The following is a 16,832-nucleotide window of genomic DNA, read 5'->3' on the forward strand; positions in this document are numbered from 1 at the left end:
ATTTAGGGTTTGAGAAATCGATTTAAGCAGCTTCTGAGAGACGTTCAGATGGCTTGATTGTATCAGTATGGTGTGAACACTACTGGAGTAATCAATTAATTGTAGTATCGACTTATGAAATATAGCACTTCTGGGCTAAAATCTATTGTACTATAGATGCGGTTGGTGCTTAGTCAAAATCACCCATCTTCAAATGTTTTGATTGTAGTGTGAACACTACTGGAATCAATCAGATGTATTATCATCTTAAGAAATATAGCACTTCTAGGCTCAAGTCTATTGTACTTTTGATGGGTACTCTTTGTAACATTATATTGCAACCCCCCCTACATCAGTTGAAATTTAGTTTATGCATGAGATTGCAGGGCTGTGGTTACGTAAGGGTTTGAACATGGACAATGTGAACAAAGCTTTTTAGAAGTATAACAAAATAACCAAAGATTTGGAGGCTGACAGTGACTACTGTGTTGATGAATGTTCTGATCAGTGAAGTAGAATATGAATGTTTTGATTATTGTACAATAGCACCATGATCAATAGCTAATGTAATATTATTGATAGTGATGCAAATAGCAAAAATGACTGACAAAGCACTATATTTCTCAACTGATAAAAAACATTATTATTGTTGTAATGAACTTATGCACAAGCAATGTAATGAAAAGATATGAGTGTCTCTTGTAAAGAATCAATATATTGTTCAAGAATTGAAAATGACTAGTTTTTTTTTCCAAAAAACGAAAATAACTAGTTGTGTCAGTTACGAAGATTACTTGAAAATGGGTTGGAAGGACTGATATTTGGCAGCAAGCTATTGTTTGAATGAAAATGTTTGACAATGGCTTACACTATTAATATCTGAGACTGGACAATTTTTTCGAATGAATGAAGCAGGGGTGGTGAGGAAAAGGAGCGATATCCTTTCTCATCTCATACAAGCAAACATTGGTGGTGTAGAAACTGGTCAGATCCCTAAACCTATTGATTATTGATCATATAGCCACAAAGAAACAAATGATTCTAACACCAAACCTACTGCAAAATAAATTTCGGGATTACGAACTAAAACCTTATTGGCAATGAATAAGCTTACGCTCACAACAGGGTTTACGAACCCTGCTTTCCTCCGATTCCCTAGCAATGGTGTGCGATTCCGTCTGTGGCGGTTCTCTTCTTCTTCGTTAACGTCTTCGTCGTCTTCATCATCATCATCAACACCACCAGCTTTGCTAGGGTTTGATGGCGTGGTACAGGAACAGGGAAACAGGATGAGGCTTGATTCATGGCTTTCTTTGCAGCTTCCCGATCACATAAGCAGAGCTCGAGTTCAAAATAGTATTCGATCCGGATTGGCTTATGTTAATGATCAGTTAGTGAATAAGGTAGATATTTGGCCATTCATATTGATGTGCGGTTCAAACATCCATTTCATTCTAGGTTTCTTTTTGCTCATTTTGTTGATTTTATTATGTGAAGAGAACCCATTGGAATTCTATTTGTTCTCTTATTTTTCTTTAATCAGCTACAGAATTGCATTATGTTTACCGGAATATTTGTCTTTAATCAGCTACAGAAATGCATTATGTTTACCGAAATATTTTTCTTTAATCAGCTACAGAGACGCATTATGTTTACTGGGATATTTTTCTCTAATCAGCTACAGAAATGCATTATGTTTACTGGGATATTTTTCTCTAATCAGCTACAGACATGCATTATGCTCATCTTGTTGTGATAAAGACATTCATATTTATGTTGGTTTTCGTTTATTTTAAATGTTCTGTTTTAAAGCTCTAATTTCTACATTTCTGAGACACTACATGATGGTTATAGGTTTCACATTCTGTGCGCTCCGGTGATCATGTGAAATGTGCAATTGCTGCATTGGTTCCCTTGAAAGCTGACCCTGAGAATATTCCACTGGACATTGTATTCGAGGATGATTATGTAATTGTTGTCAACAAGCCAGCGGATATGGTTAGTGGCTATATTCAATTTAAAAATGTAAATTGTACTTGACTGATCAAGAAGAAAAAGATGAGGCTTGGGCATGAATCAAAAACCTCCAGATTTACTTTATTTATTTTTGCCAAGTTTCAGGTAACGCACCCTGCGCCAGGAAATTGGAATGGCACACTTGTTAATGCTCTTTTACATCATTGTGATCTTCCAGTGATGAAGAACTTATCGAAACAGGCGGATGGTGAAATGCCTACTGCGAATGTCCAGGATGAAAGTGATGCTAGTGATGATGAAGAAGTTGAAGGATTCGAAGACTCAGATCCACTAGCTGGCATAAATGAAGGGCCTTCTCTTGCAGTGAGGCCTGGAATTGTGCATAGATTGGACAAAGGCACAAGTGGATTGCTTGTAATTGCCAAGGTATTTTTGACTTAGGAAAAATGCAATACCAACATTCTCGAGTGACTGGTTTATTCAAATTTCTATTTTACTATATGGTTTTCAGGATGAACATGCACATGAACATCTCTCCAAGCAGTTTAAGGACCGGAGTATTAAGAGATCCTATTTGAGTTTGACATGTGGTGTGCCGAGTAATAAAGAAGGTTGTGTTGATGCTGCCATTGGACGAGATGTCAACAATCGAACACGAATGACTGTTATAAAAAACAACAGTACTAACAGGAAATCGCGTGTTGCAATTAGCAAGTAAGACCTTGTCGTGACTTGAAAGAATGCGTTTCTAAACCATTGGCACATTATAGTTTATCCGTAATGAGATATTCTAGGAGCAAACCTATGGAATTTTTTCTATAGATTAAGCTCCTTTTCATCTTTAGCTTTATTGGTGGTTTACATGTTCTTAAGTTCCTCCTTGTTTATAAGGGGGGTTTACATTTTATTTTACTCTTGCCATTATCTCCTGTCACTATGTCCTGCCATAACGATTGCTTTCTCACATTGGAGATCTCTCCATTATGGATCAACCTATGCTAGAGATATTTTGAAGACAAAAGTTACAATATATTTATGTTGTTTACTCAGTAACATTTATTTTATTTTCATTTGTTGTGAGAATCTTACATGTACTGATAATAAGATTCTTTAGTCTCTTTTTATCTTATTTACTTTTATGTTTACTTAGTAACATTGTTTTTTTTATTTGCTGTTCTCAAAGACGAGACAATACCTAAGATGTAATCTCTTGTTTGGTTCTATAGGCCATTTTGGTCATTTTGTATTGTCTCTTAAGCTGATTTTGGCCTCTTTCTTCCTCACTTCTAATGTTAATGGACAACACGAAGTATTTTTGTTCTTGAGAAGCTTGCAAGGTGATACATTATAATTGCTTCATAGGCTTTTGGATTTTTGAATTTGCAGCTATAAAGTAATCCAAGTGCTAGCGAATGGGGGCTCCGCATTGGTTGAATGGAGACTTCAAACAGGGAGAACTCATCAGGTAATATAAATATCATGGTGATATTCTGGCTTGATTAAGTTGTCTATTTCCACAATTGACAAGCCAAAGAATGTTCAGGGGATTTTGGAAGTTTTGTAGGCTTTACTTAATTTTTGTTTTTGGAAGCTTTTTCTTGTATCTGATCTGATGAGAAACAATAAAATTTCAGATTAGAGTTCATGCCCAGCATCTTGGCCATCCATTGCTTGGTGATGAACTGTATGGTGGTACAAAAGGAGCTGCCTTGTCTTCTATCCTACCAAAAATTTCATTATCCAATCATGGAAATATCAGAAAACTAATGGGTGATTTGCAGAGACCATATCTGCATGCCACCAGCTTAGGGTATTTGAACTTTAATTTACTCTAAAATTTTATGGTAAAATAATGGGAAAATTTATGGTAAAATAAGTGATGCACAAATGGACTGAATTATAACTTGTCAACAATGTAGGTTCATACATCCCCGGAGTTGCAAAGAGTTGCATTTCACGTGCCCATTACCAGCTGACTTTGAAGATCTTTGGGTGAAGCTTCAAAAGCTTCAATAATGCACTCCATAAGTAATGATTGTAACATCTAGCTAACGTTTTGCCAGACAGATGATCTCTCCCATCAACTTGAAGGTACTTCTGGCGTATTGGAAAATGGTTGTTGATCGATCAGATTGGATAAACCTTTCTCGAAAATTCATTGTATAGCCCTTGGTCAGTTTTGAGAAACAATAACTATTGTATCAATACTGATCCATCCTTGTGACCTCAACTACTTGAGATCGTTTTCAAGGAGAGTTAGTACTTTTTCCGAACTCATTGTTTACGTGCTTTAATTTGCAACCAAGCATTAAAAAGTAATGGAATAGATGGATTCGGCATCTCTCAATGCTTGTTTATGGCAACCCCCAAAAACAAAACTTGTGTTGTTTATTCCTTGAATTCAACCTCTGTAGAGCCCCAACATAAAAGCCTACCCATTTAGAAGTCAACAAGATTTCTATTCTATAGAAATCCAATTAATAGTGGCCAAGATAAACATTTGTAGGTCCAATGTTAACAAACTTGACCAACAAAGCACATTAAGTAAAGCTGATAAAAAAAGTTTAGCTTGATCTAGTATGTTTATTGTAAATGCAATTCCAAAACATATTACTAACTTGTTAATGAGTGTCTTCATGATGACCTTATCCATTGTATTGTTGCAGCTCTTAGTTTACAAATGCCTTTATTTGACTTTCGCAACACTCCTAGAACCCCCCTCGTGTACATATAAGAAAATGACTTTTCGAAAAAAAATTATGTTGAGTCTTCCACTGTCATTGAAGGAAATATTCTTTTTTGAGTATCCAACACAAAACCACATTATTGAATTGGAATTTCCTTTTCCACGTTTGGGTTATTTCCCCCAACGTTATTTCTTTTCTTCATCTTTCCAACAACTGTTACGATCATCCAATGACAACCTCCAAACTATGCATCTACATCGCAATATTATCCATTACTATTTCTTCCTGAATATTTTATATTTACACAATCTGGTCTAACCCTTTCCCAAAGAGATAAAATTGCGTCTTCCCAATTTTTTTGGCATTTCCTCACGAATTTTTTTTAGCTTTACTCTGCTCACCAACAATGTGCTCAAAGAACTGTCAAAAGTAAGTCGACAAGGGGCTGATGGTGGAAGCCATCAAATCAAAGGAAGAATATAATACGCAGAGATGCAGGAGGCAGACGGAAGCAACACAACGTCCTTACTAATGACTGAAGGTGCAAGGAGTCCACGAGGGAGATGGGATCACTTGCAGGATGACGACAAAGCAGAACAATAGAGGAGCAGCATAGATCCAGAGGCAACGATCATCCTTAATTTATTAAGTACTCCCAATGAAAGCATATGATCTCTTAAAACAAATAACTTGCTGATCACTGATAATGATAACATTTGGATATTCTGTTTCACAATGTCAACATGAAATTTAAGGGGAATGAACAAGGTAAATTCAGACTAAGAAAATTCATACTTTCGTAATCTATGTTTCAGTATTCATCATTTTACACATTTTAATTTCAATAAATTTGTACCAAAACAAGAAATTTCAATATTAAAAAGGAACAAAATCAGAAGTTCTCTCATACATGAAGTTATGAAGCACCTTGCAAATAAACCCAGCCTTCATAGGAACGCAAGTTATAAATGTATCATCAGACTAGTTCAATCATTGTCGTTGGTTATTGAAAGTTTAGAGATAAACCAACGAGTTTGCTAATATACCCATGGAATGATTTTGTATGGAACTTTCTTACAGTACATAAGCCAATATTTTCCATACCTGCAGAATATTATAAAATTAGTGGGGTTAAAGGAGCAAAAAGTACAAGCACCTAGGGACTCCCAACATAGAGAAGAAACATTACTTTGTTTTACAACGATAGTCGTCTCTCTTTGAACGATCGAAGAGGAGGATAGTCAGAAAGACAACGTAGAAGTAAGGCAAGAACTGTTAAATACGAAAAGAAGTTAGCAGCTTTTATGTAACTAACTCAAGAAATATAGCTCGAAGTCTGCAAATATCTGGTTAGATTTGTACATGAGAGAACAATGCAGGTACACTCCAGAAAAAAGCTGCTAGTATCTCCCACACATAATGAAAATGTCGGGACATACCCCACCTGCAAAGAAACTTTCAATTAGCAAAATACATGGCAAAGACTCTGATTATACATCAAAGTTGCGATATATACCAGCCAGAACATAAAAGCAAGCTTGATTTAGTTTCTCCGGTCTCTGTAATATAAGTTGCTTCAATCTGCAGTTCTTTCCATATTGTGTTAGCGATCTGACTATAGAATATGCCTATCCAAACCATCCCCAGGTTTCGTTCTAACTAAATGCTTTAGTATAATGATATTAACCAACCCTAACAAATAACTTATATCAGAATCAAACCTTTAAGAAATTTTGAACCTTTTATATGCAAAACCACATGAGTATTAAAATTTAATGATACCATATATCACTAAAGTCCATGTTCATTCATTCATCATAGCAATGTAACAAGTGAGAATATATGAAGTCTATCAATTAAGGATGCAGTACATACCAGCATATTAACATCATCCACCATAGCATATGCATGAACATTGCATATATAGAACACTTGGCATTTGAGATGCATCAAAATGAACTTAATCATCATGGTATGTATGCACAGTAAAAACAGCAAAGGCTCTCAATTTACTATTGCAATGGCATATTAAATCGTATATCTTCTTAGATGCTGCAAATGATGCTGAGTTTTTCGCCAGCTTCTCCCTAAAAGAAACCTTACTGCTGGGCATAGTATGCTTCCAAAAAATTTATACATATATGATAAGTATAACTTCTCAGTATATACATGAAGCTTTGGAGAAAGGATAAGAGAATACTAATATGGATTCCTTGACTTACGTGAAGCAGAAATGAGAGATAGGGAAGCAATTTGTCCTCACAAACATGATGCTGAGTTTTTCACAAGCTTCTCCCTAAATGAAACCTTACTGCTGGGCACAGTATGCTTCCAAAAAATTTATACATATATGATAAGTATAACTTCTCAGTATATACCTGAAGCTTTGGAGAAAGGATAAGAGAATACTAATATGGATTCCTAGACTTCCATGAAGCAGAAAAGAGAGATGGGGAAGCAATTTGTCCTCACAAACCTTAGAAGCTGGCTTCCCCCAAATTATACATTTTCCATTCTTCTCGCGGAAGTGTTGCCTTTGTCTATCACAATCATAGTTAATGTAAATACAAAGCAACCCTGCCAATAATATACCGAGTGCCATCTGAAAACCACACACATAGTTAATACAAAATTTTAACAGCAAAAATGTCTTTGCAAACATATATATTGGCAGAGAAATGAGAATACAATTGAACAACATGTAACGAAGGTACATATTCCATGAACTTAATATCAGACGGTCAATACCTGAGGACCCAGATTGACAGGATGGTTCACGAGGTACATCCCTGGTGATGTGTAAACAGATGGAACCCACACTAGACAACCCCAGCAGATATAAAATCCAGCTGCAACAAATAATAAAAATTTGTCAAGAACCGAGGCAAAGACGTCTTGTTACTTATGGATTCTCAAGATTGAATACCAGCATAAGTGTATGGAAAAATGTTTCAAGCATGGTTTGCAATCCCAAGGGTAAAAAATCTTATCTTCTTAGTACAGTTATTGTCTTTGATGATATGTTTTCATGTGCTTCAATTTCATGATCATTTCTACTAAGGAATACAAGTTAATTTAGGTGTCAAAGAATGAGTTTAGTGTAAATAGGATAGTGTCCATTGCTTTGTGGAAGATCATTTCAAAGTCAGCATTATATACCTCGATCATGTGCAATATCCATCGTGTTCCAATAACCTGCTTCCCACCAGAAAAACTTCGTAATGTAGACCAACATCAGGGCAGTATTCACGATCAATGAATCAGCCACTGTTCCTGTTGCCTCATACTACAATCAAAACCAGTTGATCTCAACGTTTTTGTATCACTTGGGTATTGCAAAATTATAATTGGATTCCCACATCTCTGTAATAGTAAACTTGAAAAAACAAATCTTCTAGATTTCAATGGCATAACATGAGTATCAGATACTCAATTTCTTAAACTGAATAAACCTAGATCCTTAACATCTCATCTTGTTTCATATGACTGCATACTAACATCCGAAGCTTGGTTTTATCTATTGGTAATAAACAAGAAACAACAATGTACATGAGTCAAAATATGTGATTGAAGCACATGGGAAGCAGTGAAATGTCCTAATAATGATCTGAATACATGCAGATAGACCTACCCGAATGATACAACAGACACTGAAGAACTCCAGACAGCGCTTACAACTTTCATCATACTGTACACACCCCTCCCACCCACCTTTTCTCATAACAATTTATACTGGAAGCAATAAGAACAAGCTGCGGTATAAAACAGTTTGGCATTGTCCAAGCAAAACTGGTTAAGGCTTAACTGGTTTGGAGGAGTTCAAACTTTAACCAAGCCCAACCAAGTGCAACACTAAACCAATTAAGCCGAACTAAACTTTAAACCGGTTAAGCCAAACTGAACCAAACCAAACCCTGAACCAGTTACTGATTTTTTGGTCGTAGTTTTTGCTCCTTTTTTACCTGTCTCAGTTTTAGGACACCGGGGATGTGATACCTCTAGAAGAAGGAATTTGCCAACTGTGTGATCAAGGAGTGGAATCCGAGACCAGTGTTTGTTACTATAGTATCTTTTATGAAATAAGACGGAGATACAATTGCCTCTTTAAACAAGGCTTAGGCCATGTAATATGAGGACCAAATGCTACAAATTAATCAATGGATACATAAATGGGCTCCCGACCAAGACATAACAATGGGGTTACAATAGATCAGACAATAGCAATTTGTTGTGCACGTAGGCCCCGCCCCCACGGACCACAACCTCAGCCCACTTGTATCGACCTGTGCTAGAGATCTATCGAAGACAAAAGTTATAATATATTGAACTTGAGAATCTCAGATGTGCTGAAACCAGATTCTTTTGTCTCTTTTTATATCATTTATTTTTATATTTACTTCGTAATATTTATTTTATTTTGATTTGTTGTTCTCAAAGACGAGACAACACTTGAGATGTAATCCCTTGTTTGGTCTTACAGGCCATTTTGGCCTCTTAAAAGACGTTATTATATCATTAATAATTCTTTTTTTTCCATAAATCTTTGTTTGTTATTAAAACAATATGATAATACAACCCTTGCTCTCTTCAATACTTTGTTAGATGCAAGGTGGTAGTCTCATCTTCCATTTCGTGCAAAGGTGTTTCTTTGGCATGCAATAGTTGGTGGGTTGCCTTTGACGAAGATACCCAATATACGTTCATTACATGTCTTGTTGCTAAAGCCATTTGGGTGGTTATATCACAAATTTGGGCATCAATAACAAGAAGTATTTTGTCACCTTTTAAGTGGGTTTTTATTGATGAAGATAAAGCTATACCCGCACCATCATATAAGGTCATGTTTGACTACCTTAGGTATTGGGGGGTGTGGTTTAATTGGACCATGAGAAATGGGTTCTTGTATGATAGACTTCATGGGGTAACACAATAACTCGGTAGGATGAACAGGAAGTTGATTTGGCAAGTTTCACAACTATGTCATATGGGGACGTTGTCCAAAGATGAGGTAGAGTTATGTCATCTCGTATTACAACACTTGAGAGGGTTTCCCTTGCCGTATCACTACTATCGTTTAATCTCTCTCTCTCCATAATTTCCAAATTGAAATTGAGTATCATCCCAACAACTTGAGATTGAAAATGTTCATGCTAATGGAGTTCCCAAAGAGGAATGGATATTTAGATTATGTCACATAGAGATAGAGGATGGGTATCATTTTACACACTTCGAGATAAGAGAAAAAAATACAAAGACACACTTGGACCCTCTCCCACCCTCTCCCAATTATTGGATACCGCGAACAGAATGACACTATGTAGGTGTATCTTAAACGGCATAGATAGAGTAAGCTTTCTAATATTCACCAGCACATAACCACTGAATTCTTTAAGGGACGGGGGGGATGATAAACGTGGACACACCTGTACCCCCCAAACTCTCCCTCGCTGAAGTAGAAAACCAAAGAGCAACCAAACGATGAATGCAGGGCTTTAAAGTCACTCTTTGTCGTGCAAAAGGCATTAAGAAGATAAGGCTACATAAATTACCCCACTTAGAAGCCATGGTCCGGATAACATCTACATCGAGATCACAGCCTCATCGAAACCCTTCAACCCCCACTACTTTTCAAGGGACTTGCATGGAAATGAAACTAGTCTCAGCACATAGCCATTCCTTTATACAACGTACCCATAACAATTTTGCACCACGCTAAAACCTATTTATTTATGTTTTCTTTTTCAATGATTGGGTACACATTCCATTTTTGTAATCATTTCTCATGCGCTAAATTTGGTCTTAGAAGACGTTAATATATCTTTCTTTCTTTCTTTTCTTCTCTCTCTCCCTCTCTGGCCATAATCTATTCACATATAACAGGAAGCGTTGCGAAAGTCCATGCAGGAACTGAACCAATGTGATTTTACCCTGACATCGGTATTCTGGCTTGTGGAGAAGAGATGAACTGCGACCTTCTTCAACCAAGCGCCTAACCAAAATTCAAATGTTGCACTGATGCCCACGAGTGATCACGTTAAACAAGAGATGAGAAAAATATGTCGTCTAACCTCAGCCAAAAGATAGAGCAGCTTTGCCAATTAACCATAAGATATATAAGCAATCTTTTATTTATCTGAACCTGCTTAAAGCAATACGTGACAGCCAACACAGCCCAGGCCATCATCCCGAATCTGCAATTGGTAAAAACCTTGATATCAAAGTGCTTCCCAATTCGAGGATAAAGCTCCATACCCTGCAGATCATAAAGCATTTTAGATAGAAAAGCAATTCAGGATTGACAAAATGTGGCTAGGCCGATCCATGGACCGTGATAATGTAGTTCGACATATTCTTTCACACAGTTGCATCAAGATGCATGGATGGAAATGGCAGCATAATATATTAATGTGGTTGCAGAAGTCAATTACCCAGTAGAAGTCAATGATTGGATCACCGGCGGATCCAGAATCTGTAGATGAAGGTGCAATATGACCCTACAAATTTCAACAAGAGGCATACAAATGGTTATAAACTTAACTTTAAGCCAGGCTCTTATTTTGCAATCCAGTAAATGAAGAGACAAAGGTGTTTCTCGCCTTGATATATAGAAGGATACAAAAGATGATGCTTCCCACTATGAGTGCTGAGAAAATCTCTCCCAAGTGATCATATACAAGCGCGGGGTTAAACACTCCAAGTCTTAAAAAACCACATGCAAAAAACGTTTCATTATGAATAAACAATATGAAAAGCTCCACTTCGATCAAATCAAGTTAATATTATTCAAGGAATATGGTTACACCTCCAAATCAACACATAGACCACAAGTGTGCAGATATAAGCAGCAAAACCATTATCCTGCATAAAGTCATTTACACATTCATGAATGGAAAAGAAAAGAGAGTTAAGAAGCAAAGAATATCTTATGTTGCATGTCTTACTTTGTATACTGGACGGTTTCCCATGGGTGATATTGGTCCGTACACTTCTTTTCCTGGTAGAAGTAGTTGCAGGGCAGCTTCAAAGGCAGCATAAGCACCTATAATCTTCCATGCCACAGGAGAATAAGGTACAGGCCAAATGCTAATTAGTCCTTGAACACCATTCTGTCTCAAAAAAACCCACGTCTTTAGCAAAGATCCATCTTTGTGCACCAAAGTGTACCATCTGCAATCAACCAAACTATGTTGTTATTATCTATCCAGATGCATCGAGATGGTGAAAGTGGTGCCAAAATCAGCTGACATCAAATCCTTAAAGATGTCAATTTACCCAACTTTATGGACAATGAATATTATGCTCAATATAAATTGGAGTTACCTAGAGCATTATAGAATGGAGGCCCCATCATTTTAAGATCCAAGATAAGATTGTGTAAAACTATCACATCTTAAAGTGTTGAGTTGCTCCAATGATCAAGCCATAAATAAGCTTGATCCCAAATCCAAGAAGTGCACTTTCACACGATATGGTGAGAATGGGTATGGCTACCACACTTAGAATAATGAAATCAAGAAAATGATCCATAATAAAGATGTGGATGATTTCAATTCAAAGAGTGGATTTCAATTCAGGGAGTGATGTACGAGGGCAAACATAAAACAGATGCATCACTGAAAGCAAAGAGAGCCAATATTTGAAGACATATATGATCTCCTACTTCTGCTCCTTATATGAGAAGATCTCCAAAGGCTGATGTACCTTATGGGAAATACATTAACAATATATCCCTAGCCAGAGGGGAGCCTGAAAGTTGTGAGGAAGCATGTCAAATAATAGACATCAGCAAGTGAGAGCTTCCTATAAAAGACGAGATGAAGTTTCTCGTTTCCTATTATGCTTGGGAGCCATTCAGGAGACTGTTCCGTGCGTAGAGGAAAGAATGCATCAAATGTTTAATAGCAAGAATTGCTAAATTCTTTCTTTTGATAAACCGATCGTCTGGGTTAGTGTGAATAAATCATTTTTCTACTCGACAGGGATAGATAAAGATTATATAGTTAGAACTGCTTAACAAACCCAACGAGCCGCTTTTGCTGCATTAAACACTACCATCAACCGCTCTCCCACTTAAGTTGGGATAAAAGAACGATTATTGATGCACCAACCTTCCTCTTACCAGATAGGGTGATTCCATGTGCTTGACCAAGCCCATCCCAAAAGAAGATTTTGTTTACAGATGTAGATGAAGCAATGAAGAAGCATCTTGATAAGGTTATTCATGCTGACACAGATTTGCTCTTAAAAAGCACAGATCTACCTCTTCGAAACATTTTCTCTGTCGCTTGACAGGAATATATATGATATACTCTTTACACCTGAATGTTTGTAAGACGAAGAAGAGATTTATTGGGGTCCTCACACAGCCGCCATCATCTGTAGCATTGGATAGATCACTCGTTCACCATATCATTATAGTATTTTCAGGCTTGGAACACTGAGAAAAAGACCAGAGCACCCAAAAAAGCGCTAACTCTCCCTGAAAAGGATCTTGACTATCTGAATATACAAGGATCGATTGGTATTGATACAATAGTTATTGCATCCCAAAACTGAGCAAGGGCTCTAGCTCAGTGGTAGAGCACCTTTCAACAGATAATTCTCTTCAGAAACTCCTCTTGACAACCAATGCCTACCCTACCATACATGAAACCATATTATTGAGGTGGAATTGCCTTTTCCACAATTAGGCTATTCCACCCACCCTTATTACTTTTCTTCTTCATCTTACTGGTCAACGTTTACCAATCAAATCCTTAGCCAAACATATTTGACTTTAGCAACGCTCCCAGAACCCTCTCATGCACATCTAAAGAAAGGACTTTTTTTTTAAAAGTATGCGATAATGTACCTCCTCTGGACAAACCCACATTATTAAATAGGAACTCCCTTTTCCACAATTTGCCTATACCACCCGTCTTATATTTCCTCAAACAGAAAAGAAAAAATTAATATTCCTCAAAACTTTTGACATTTTCCTCAGGATACCCCACCCTCACCAAAAACGTTGCTCAAAAGGTAAGTTGAAAAGGGGCTGATTGTGTCGGAATGCCATCGAATCAAAGGAAGAATAAAAGATGCGGGATGCAGACACAGAATCAACACAGCATCCTTGTTTACTAATAATAAAATCGAGGTGCGAGATAAGGAGGGGGTCCACTAGGGTAGGGAGGGAGATTGGGATGGATAACTTACAGGATGACAACGAAGAGGGGGCAAGAGAGGAGGAGTCCCAGCATGGATCCATAGGCGAGGAGAGGAGAGTGGACCTCTGCGGAATGCTCCTTGGCGGCATTTTTAGTAGTCCTCGCAGTTGTCGAAGGTTTCCTAGCAGTAGTAGCAGCAGCAGCAGATCCCATGATTCCTCCTCAGAAAACGAAACTTCTTCGACCTAATCTCCTGCAGAAACAGAGAGAGGAACCCTCCTTCCATGACAGACAGGGGAATTTTTATTATATACCCTCGAGTTTTGAATATTTCATTCAGTACCCTCAACATATTAAAATTTCCTCGCAGTCGTCTTCTGTATCTTCCTTCTTCCTTGGATCCGATGACACTGTCGACCATCCGCCGCCCCTTCCCATCTCTTCTCACCTTTGATGGCGCTTTGTCAGTCATACTTTGCACCCAAAAAAAATTTTATATCCCAACGTAACGCCAACAGTTCTTTGACAAGAAGATGCTCATTTCTTTTCTCCTGTTAAGATACGTTCAAAAGGGCTTCGAAGATAAGTTTATGTATCAAAGGTTCCAAGCCTGGCCTTTTCATGTAACACCAAAGTGTTGCTGTCAAATATGATGCTTGTGGTAGCTCGTTGATTTCACAAAAATGGTAGCCAATACAACAAGTGTTGTTGCAAATAACCATTACACTCTTAATACTAGTATATCATCAAGCAATGTATACATGGGAGCAATATTATGGGAAGTGATACAAAATAAACCAATGGTATATGAACAAGAGGATGTTGCAGGTGCTCTCTTGCTACAAGAGATGCTTTGATGAAAAAACACATTTATACATTTCAATCCAGAAATAGAAATTGATAAACATGAAATATGGCAATTGGTTAGCAGTATCACAAATTGATATATTTTGAGGGTTCAATGTTTGAAGTCCTCCCAAATGTGATTGAAAGACTTACCCAAATAATTTCTACGATTTTGACAAAGATTGTGCATAATCTCAAAGGTTCTTTGGAATACATAAAAGGTAATTTGCAATTGGTAGAGCTCAAACAATTGGAATTTCATGCCATCTGGTACGAAGGAATACTTTGTAGCCCAATTTCTGATCAGGTCGAGTGGTTCAACTCTACACCGAAGTATTTATTTAAAATTTTAAAGCTAACAATTAGAATTTCAAAAGGGGCTCACATTGCATGTCATGAGAATGGTATTCCAAAAAATTTGCCCATCAAATGACGATTTGTCAAATCAATTGCCCTTCAAAAAGTAAATACATTGAATATTCGTACTCAACAATATATTATACCCTTCTATCCTCTGCATCTTTCCAATTTTCATATACGCAATCCCATTGTATTTTTTCAATGTGTGGCCCAGTCAATGAGACTCACATTAAATCATCTAAATGTTCTATATTCAATCGATTTCTTTTCATCTCTTTGATGAGATTTTGCTTAGAGAAGCCTCTCTCACACGAAACCGTGCTAGATGGAATAACCAAACTAGTGTGCTATAATTTCATCAAATGAGGGAAAGTATCTTGCCAATCCTTCATTTTGCAAAACTTACGTCAAGCTTCATGCATAGTATAGCCTTCACAATTTAAACATAACGTGTCAACAAACCTATAGAGTTCCATTTCACAAGCCTTTGCATCATGTAAAATTTGAAGACATGCATTGACATCACTATAACTTGTGTGTGAGAGAGGGTGGGAAAGAAAGAAAGAACAAAGTACAACTTGATTAAAGCAAAGAGCTTGAGAAATAAAGAAAGAAGTACAACTTGATCAAAGCAAGGGAGAGAGTGAGAGAGATCAAGAAAGAAGTAGAAGCAAGTGGAAAGAGAGAGAGGGAGAGAGAAATAAACAAAAGAGGAATGGGCTGAAAATAGAAGAAGCCTTAAGTTTCTTTTCACACTATGCATATGTCCGGGCACTTATTCTTGTTTATAATATCACATAACATATGTTTACACATTTACCCTTCTCAAATAAAACTATATGCTATATATAGCCTATGAATTGTAATTTGTAACTACTAATACATGTACTATTATTTTGACCTTAGCAAAATTTGACGGTATTAACAAATTTTAAACCTTCATTTTTATGTTTTTTGTAAAATATATGTCTGTCAAGATTCACATTTTCATTTTCAAATTAACCTTCATATACGATTAAATTTGCCAAAAACGGTCAAAACGACCATCAAAAGGCAACACTGGGGCTCATTATTGAAAGGCACATCTTTTTTCTCTTTCTTTCTTTTTTCCCAAAAACAAAACTCCTTCCATGAAATTCCAAATCCTAATCGGGATGCGATAGTTCCATCTTATGTGGAGGCCCACTGAAAGGTTCATCTTTTATGTATAGCCTTAGGGTGTTTCTTAATACTAATGTAATATCTTTTGGGAATTGGTAAATTCATAGTTTTTTTTGTATTTTCACAATTTATTTTTTGAGTTCAGAAATATGATTACAAATGATAGCCAGATTCCATCCCCCCCAAAAAAATGCGAAAATACGGAAAAAAACTGTGAATTTACCAATTTCCTATCTTTTTTGGGAAATAATAAATAAATACAATTGTTGCACAACATCCACCTTATATGTGAATTATATATATGACATCATTAACATATATGACTATAAAATCAGCTCTTGCATGAGTTTTAGGCCATCTAATCCTTCGTCTTTTGCAACAAGTCTTGCACAACATCCACTTTATATGACAATTATATGACATCCTTAGCATATATTAGTATAGAATCAGCTATTGCATGAGTTTTAGGCCATCTAATCCCTCTTCTTTTGAACCAATGGTTATTGTTTCTTTAGTTTATCAATGCATAGACCAAAGAATGTAAGAGAGCGTGGACGCCCTTCCTTGACCCATTCTTGCTCATAAGTACTTTGAGAAACCACTATCCATTTACAATTTGCAATCTAACTCGCCCATACCTTTGTATAACAACACCACCACATGTTGATAGCATTGC

General features: G+C 36.7%; 2 protein-coding genes across 2 annotated transcripts; one reads left to right on the forward strand and one right to left on the reverse strand.

Moving 5' to 3' along the window:
* The first annotated feature begins 1,014 nt into the window (after positions 1-1,014).
* LOC147847732 (RNA pseudouridine synthase 2, chloroplastic-like) lies at positions 1,015-4,070 on the forward strand. Its single transcript, XM_087338880.1, has 7 exons — positions 1,015-1,382; positions 1,834-1,977; positions 2,101-2,382; positions 2,468-2,670; positions 3,343-3,421; positions 3,591-3,766; positions 3,876-4,070. Exons 1-7 carry the CDS (start codon positions 1,080-1,082, stop codon positions 3,970-3,972), a joined length of 1,284 nt encoding a protein of 427 aa, XP_087195006.1. The 5' UTR covers positions 1,015-1,079; the 3' UTR covers positions 3,973-4,070.
* Positions 4,071-5,492: 1,422 nt separating this feature from the next.
* LOC147847733 (7-dehydrocholesterol reductase-like) lies at positions 5,493-14,002 on the reverse strand. The gene is made up of 13 exons (XM_087338881.1): positions 13,839-14,002; positions 11,585-11,810; positions 11,446-11,501; positions 11,240-11,342; positions 11,072-11,137; positions 10,783-10,896; positions 7,803-7,929; positions 7,392-7,492; positions 7,120-7,245; positions 6,160-6,224; positions 6,006-6,087; positions 5,833-5,915; positions 5,493-5,747 (listed from the first exon to the last, which is right to left on the reverse strand). The coding sequence occupies exons 1-13, from the start codon at positions 14,000-14,002 to the stop codon at positions 5,681-5,683; spliced, it is 1,380 nt and encodes a 459-aa protein (XP_087195007.1). The 3' UTR covers positions 5,493-5,680.
* Between the last annotated feature and the right edge of the window lie 2,830 nt (positions 14,003-16,832).

Source organism: Azolla caroliniana, unplaced genomic scaffold, assembly GCF_043228905.1.
Source record: "Azolla caroliniana isolate FFs.n. ecotype wild unplaced genomic scaffold, voAzoCaro1.0.p SCAF_717, whole genome shotgun sequence".
Lineage (NCBI taxonomy): Eukaryota > Viridiplantae > Streptophyta > Polypodiopsida > Salviniales > Salviniaceae > Azolla > Azolla caroliniana.

Coding starts and splice junctions, on each gene's coding strand:
- LOC147847732 (XM_087338880.1), top strand. CDS start 1,080: ATGAATAAGCTTACGCTCACAACAGGGTTTACGAACCCTGCTTTCCTC. Junction 1,383..1,833: donor ATGATCAGTTAGTGAATAAG/GTAGATATTTGG, acceptor TGATGGTTATAG/GTTTCACATTCTGTGCGCTC. Junction 3,767..3,875: donor CTGCATGCCACCAGCTTAGG/GTATTTGAACTT, acceptor TCAACAATGTAG/GTTCATACATCCCCGGAGTT.
- LOC147847733 (XM_087338881.1), bottom strand. CDS start 14,002: ATGGGATCTGCTGCTGCTGCTACTACTGCTAGGAAACCTTCGACAACT. Junction 10,897..11,071: donor CAATCATTGACTTCTACTGG/GTAATTGACTTC, acceptor TATGATCTGCAG/GGTATGGAGCTTTATCCTCG. Junction 7,493..7,802: donor GGATATTGCACATGATCGAG/GTATATAATGCT, acceptor TATTTGTTGCAG/CTGGATTTTATATCTGCTGG.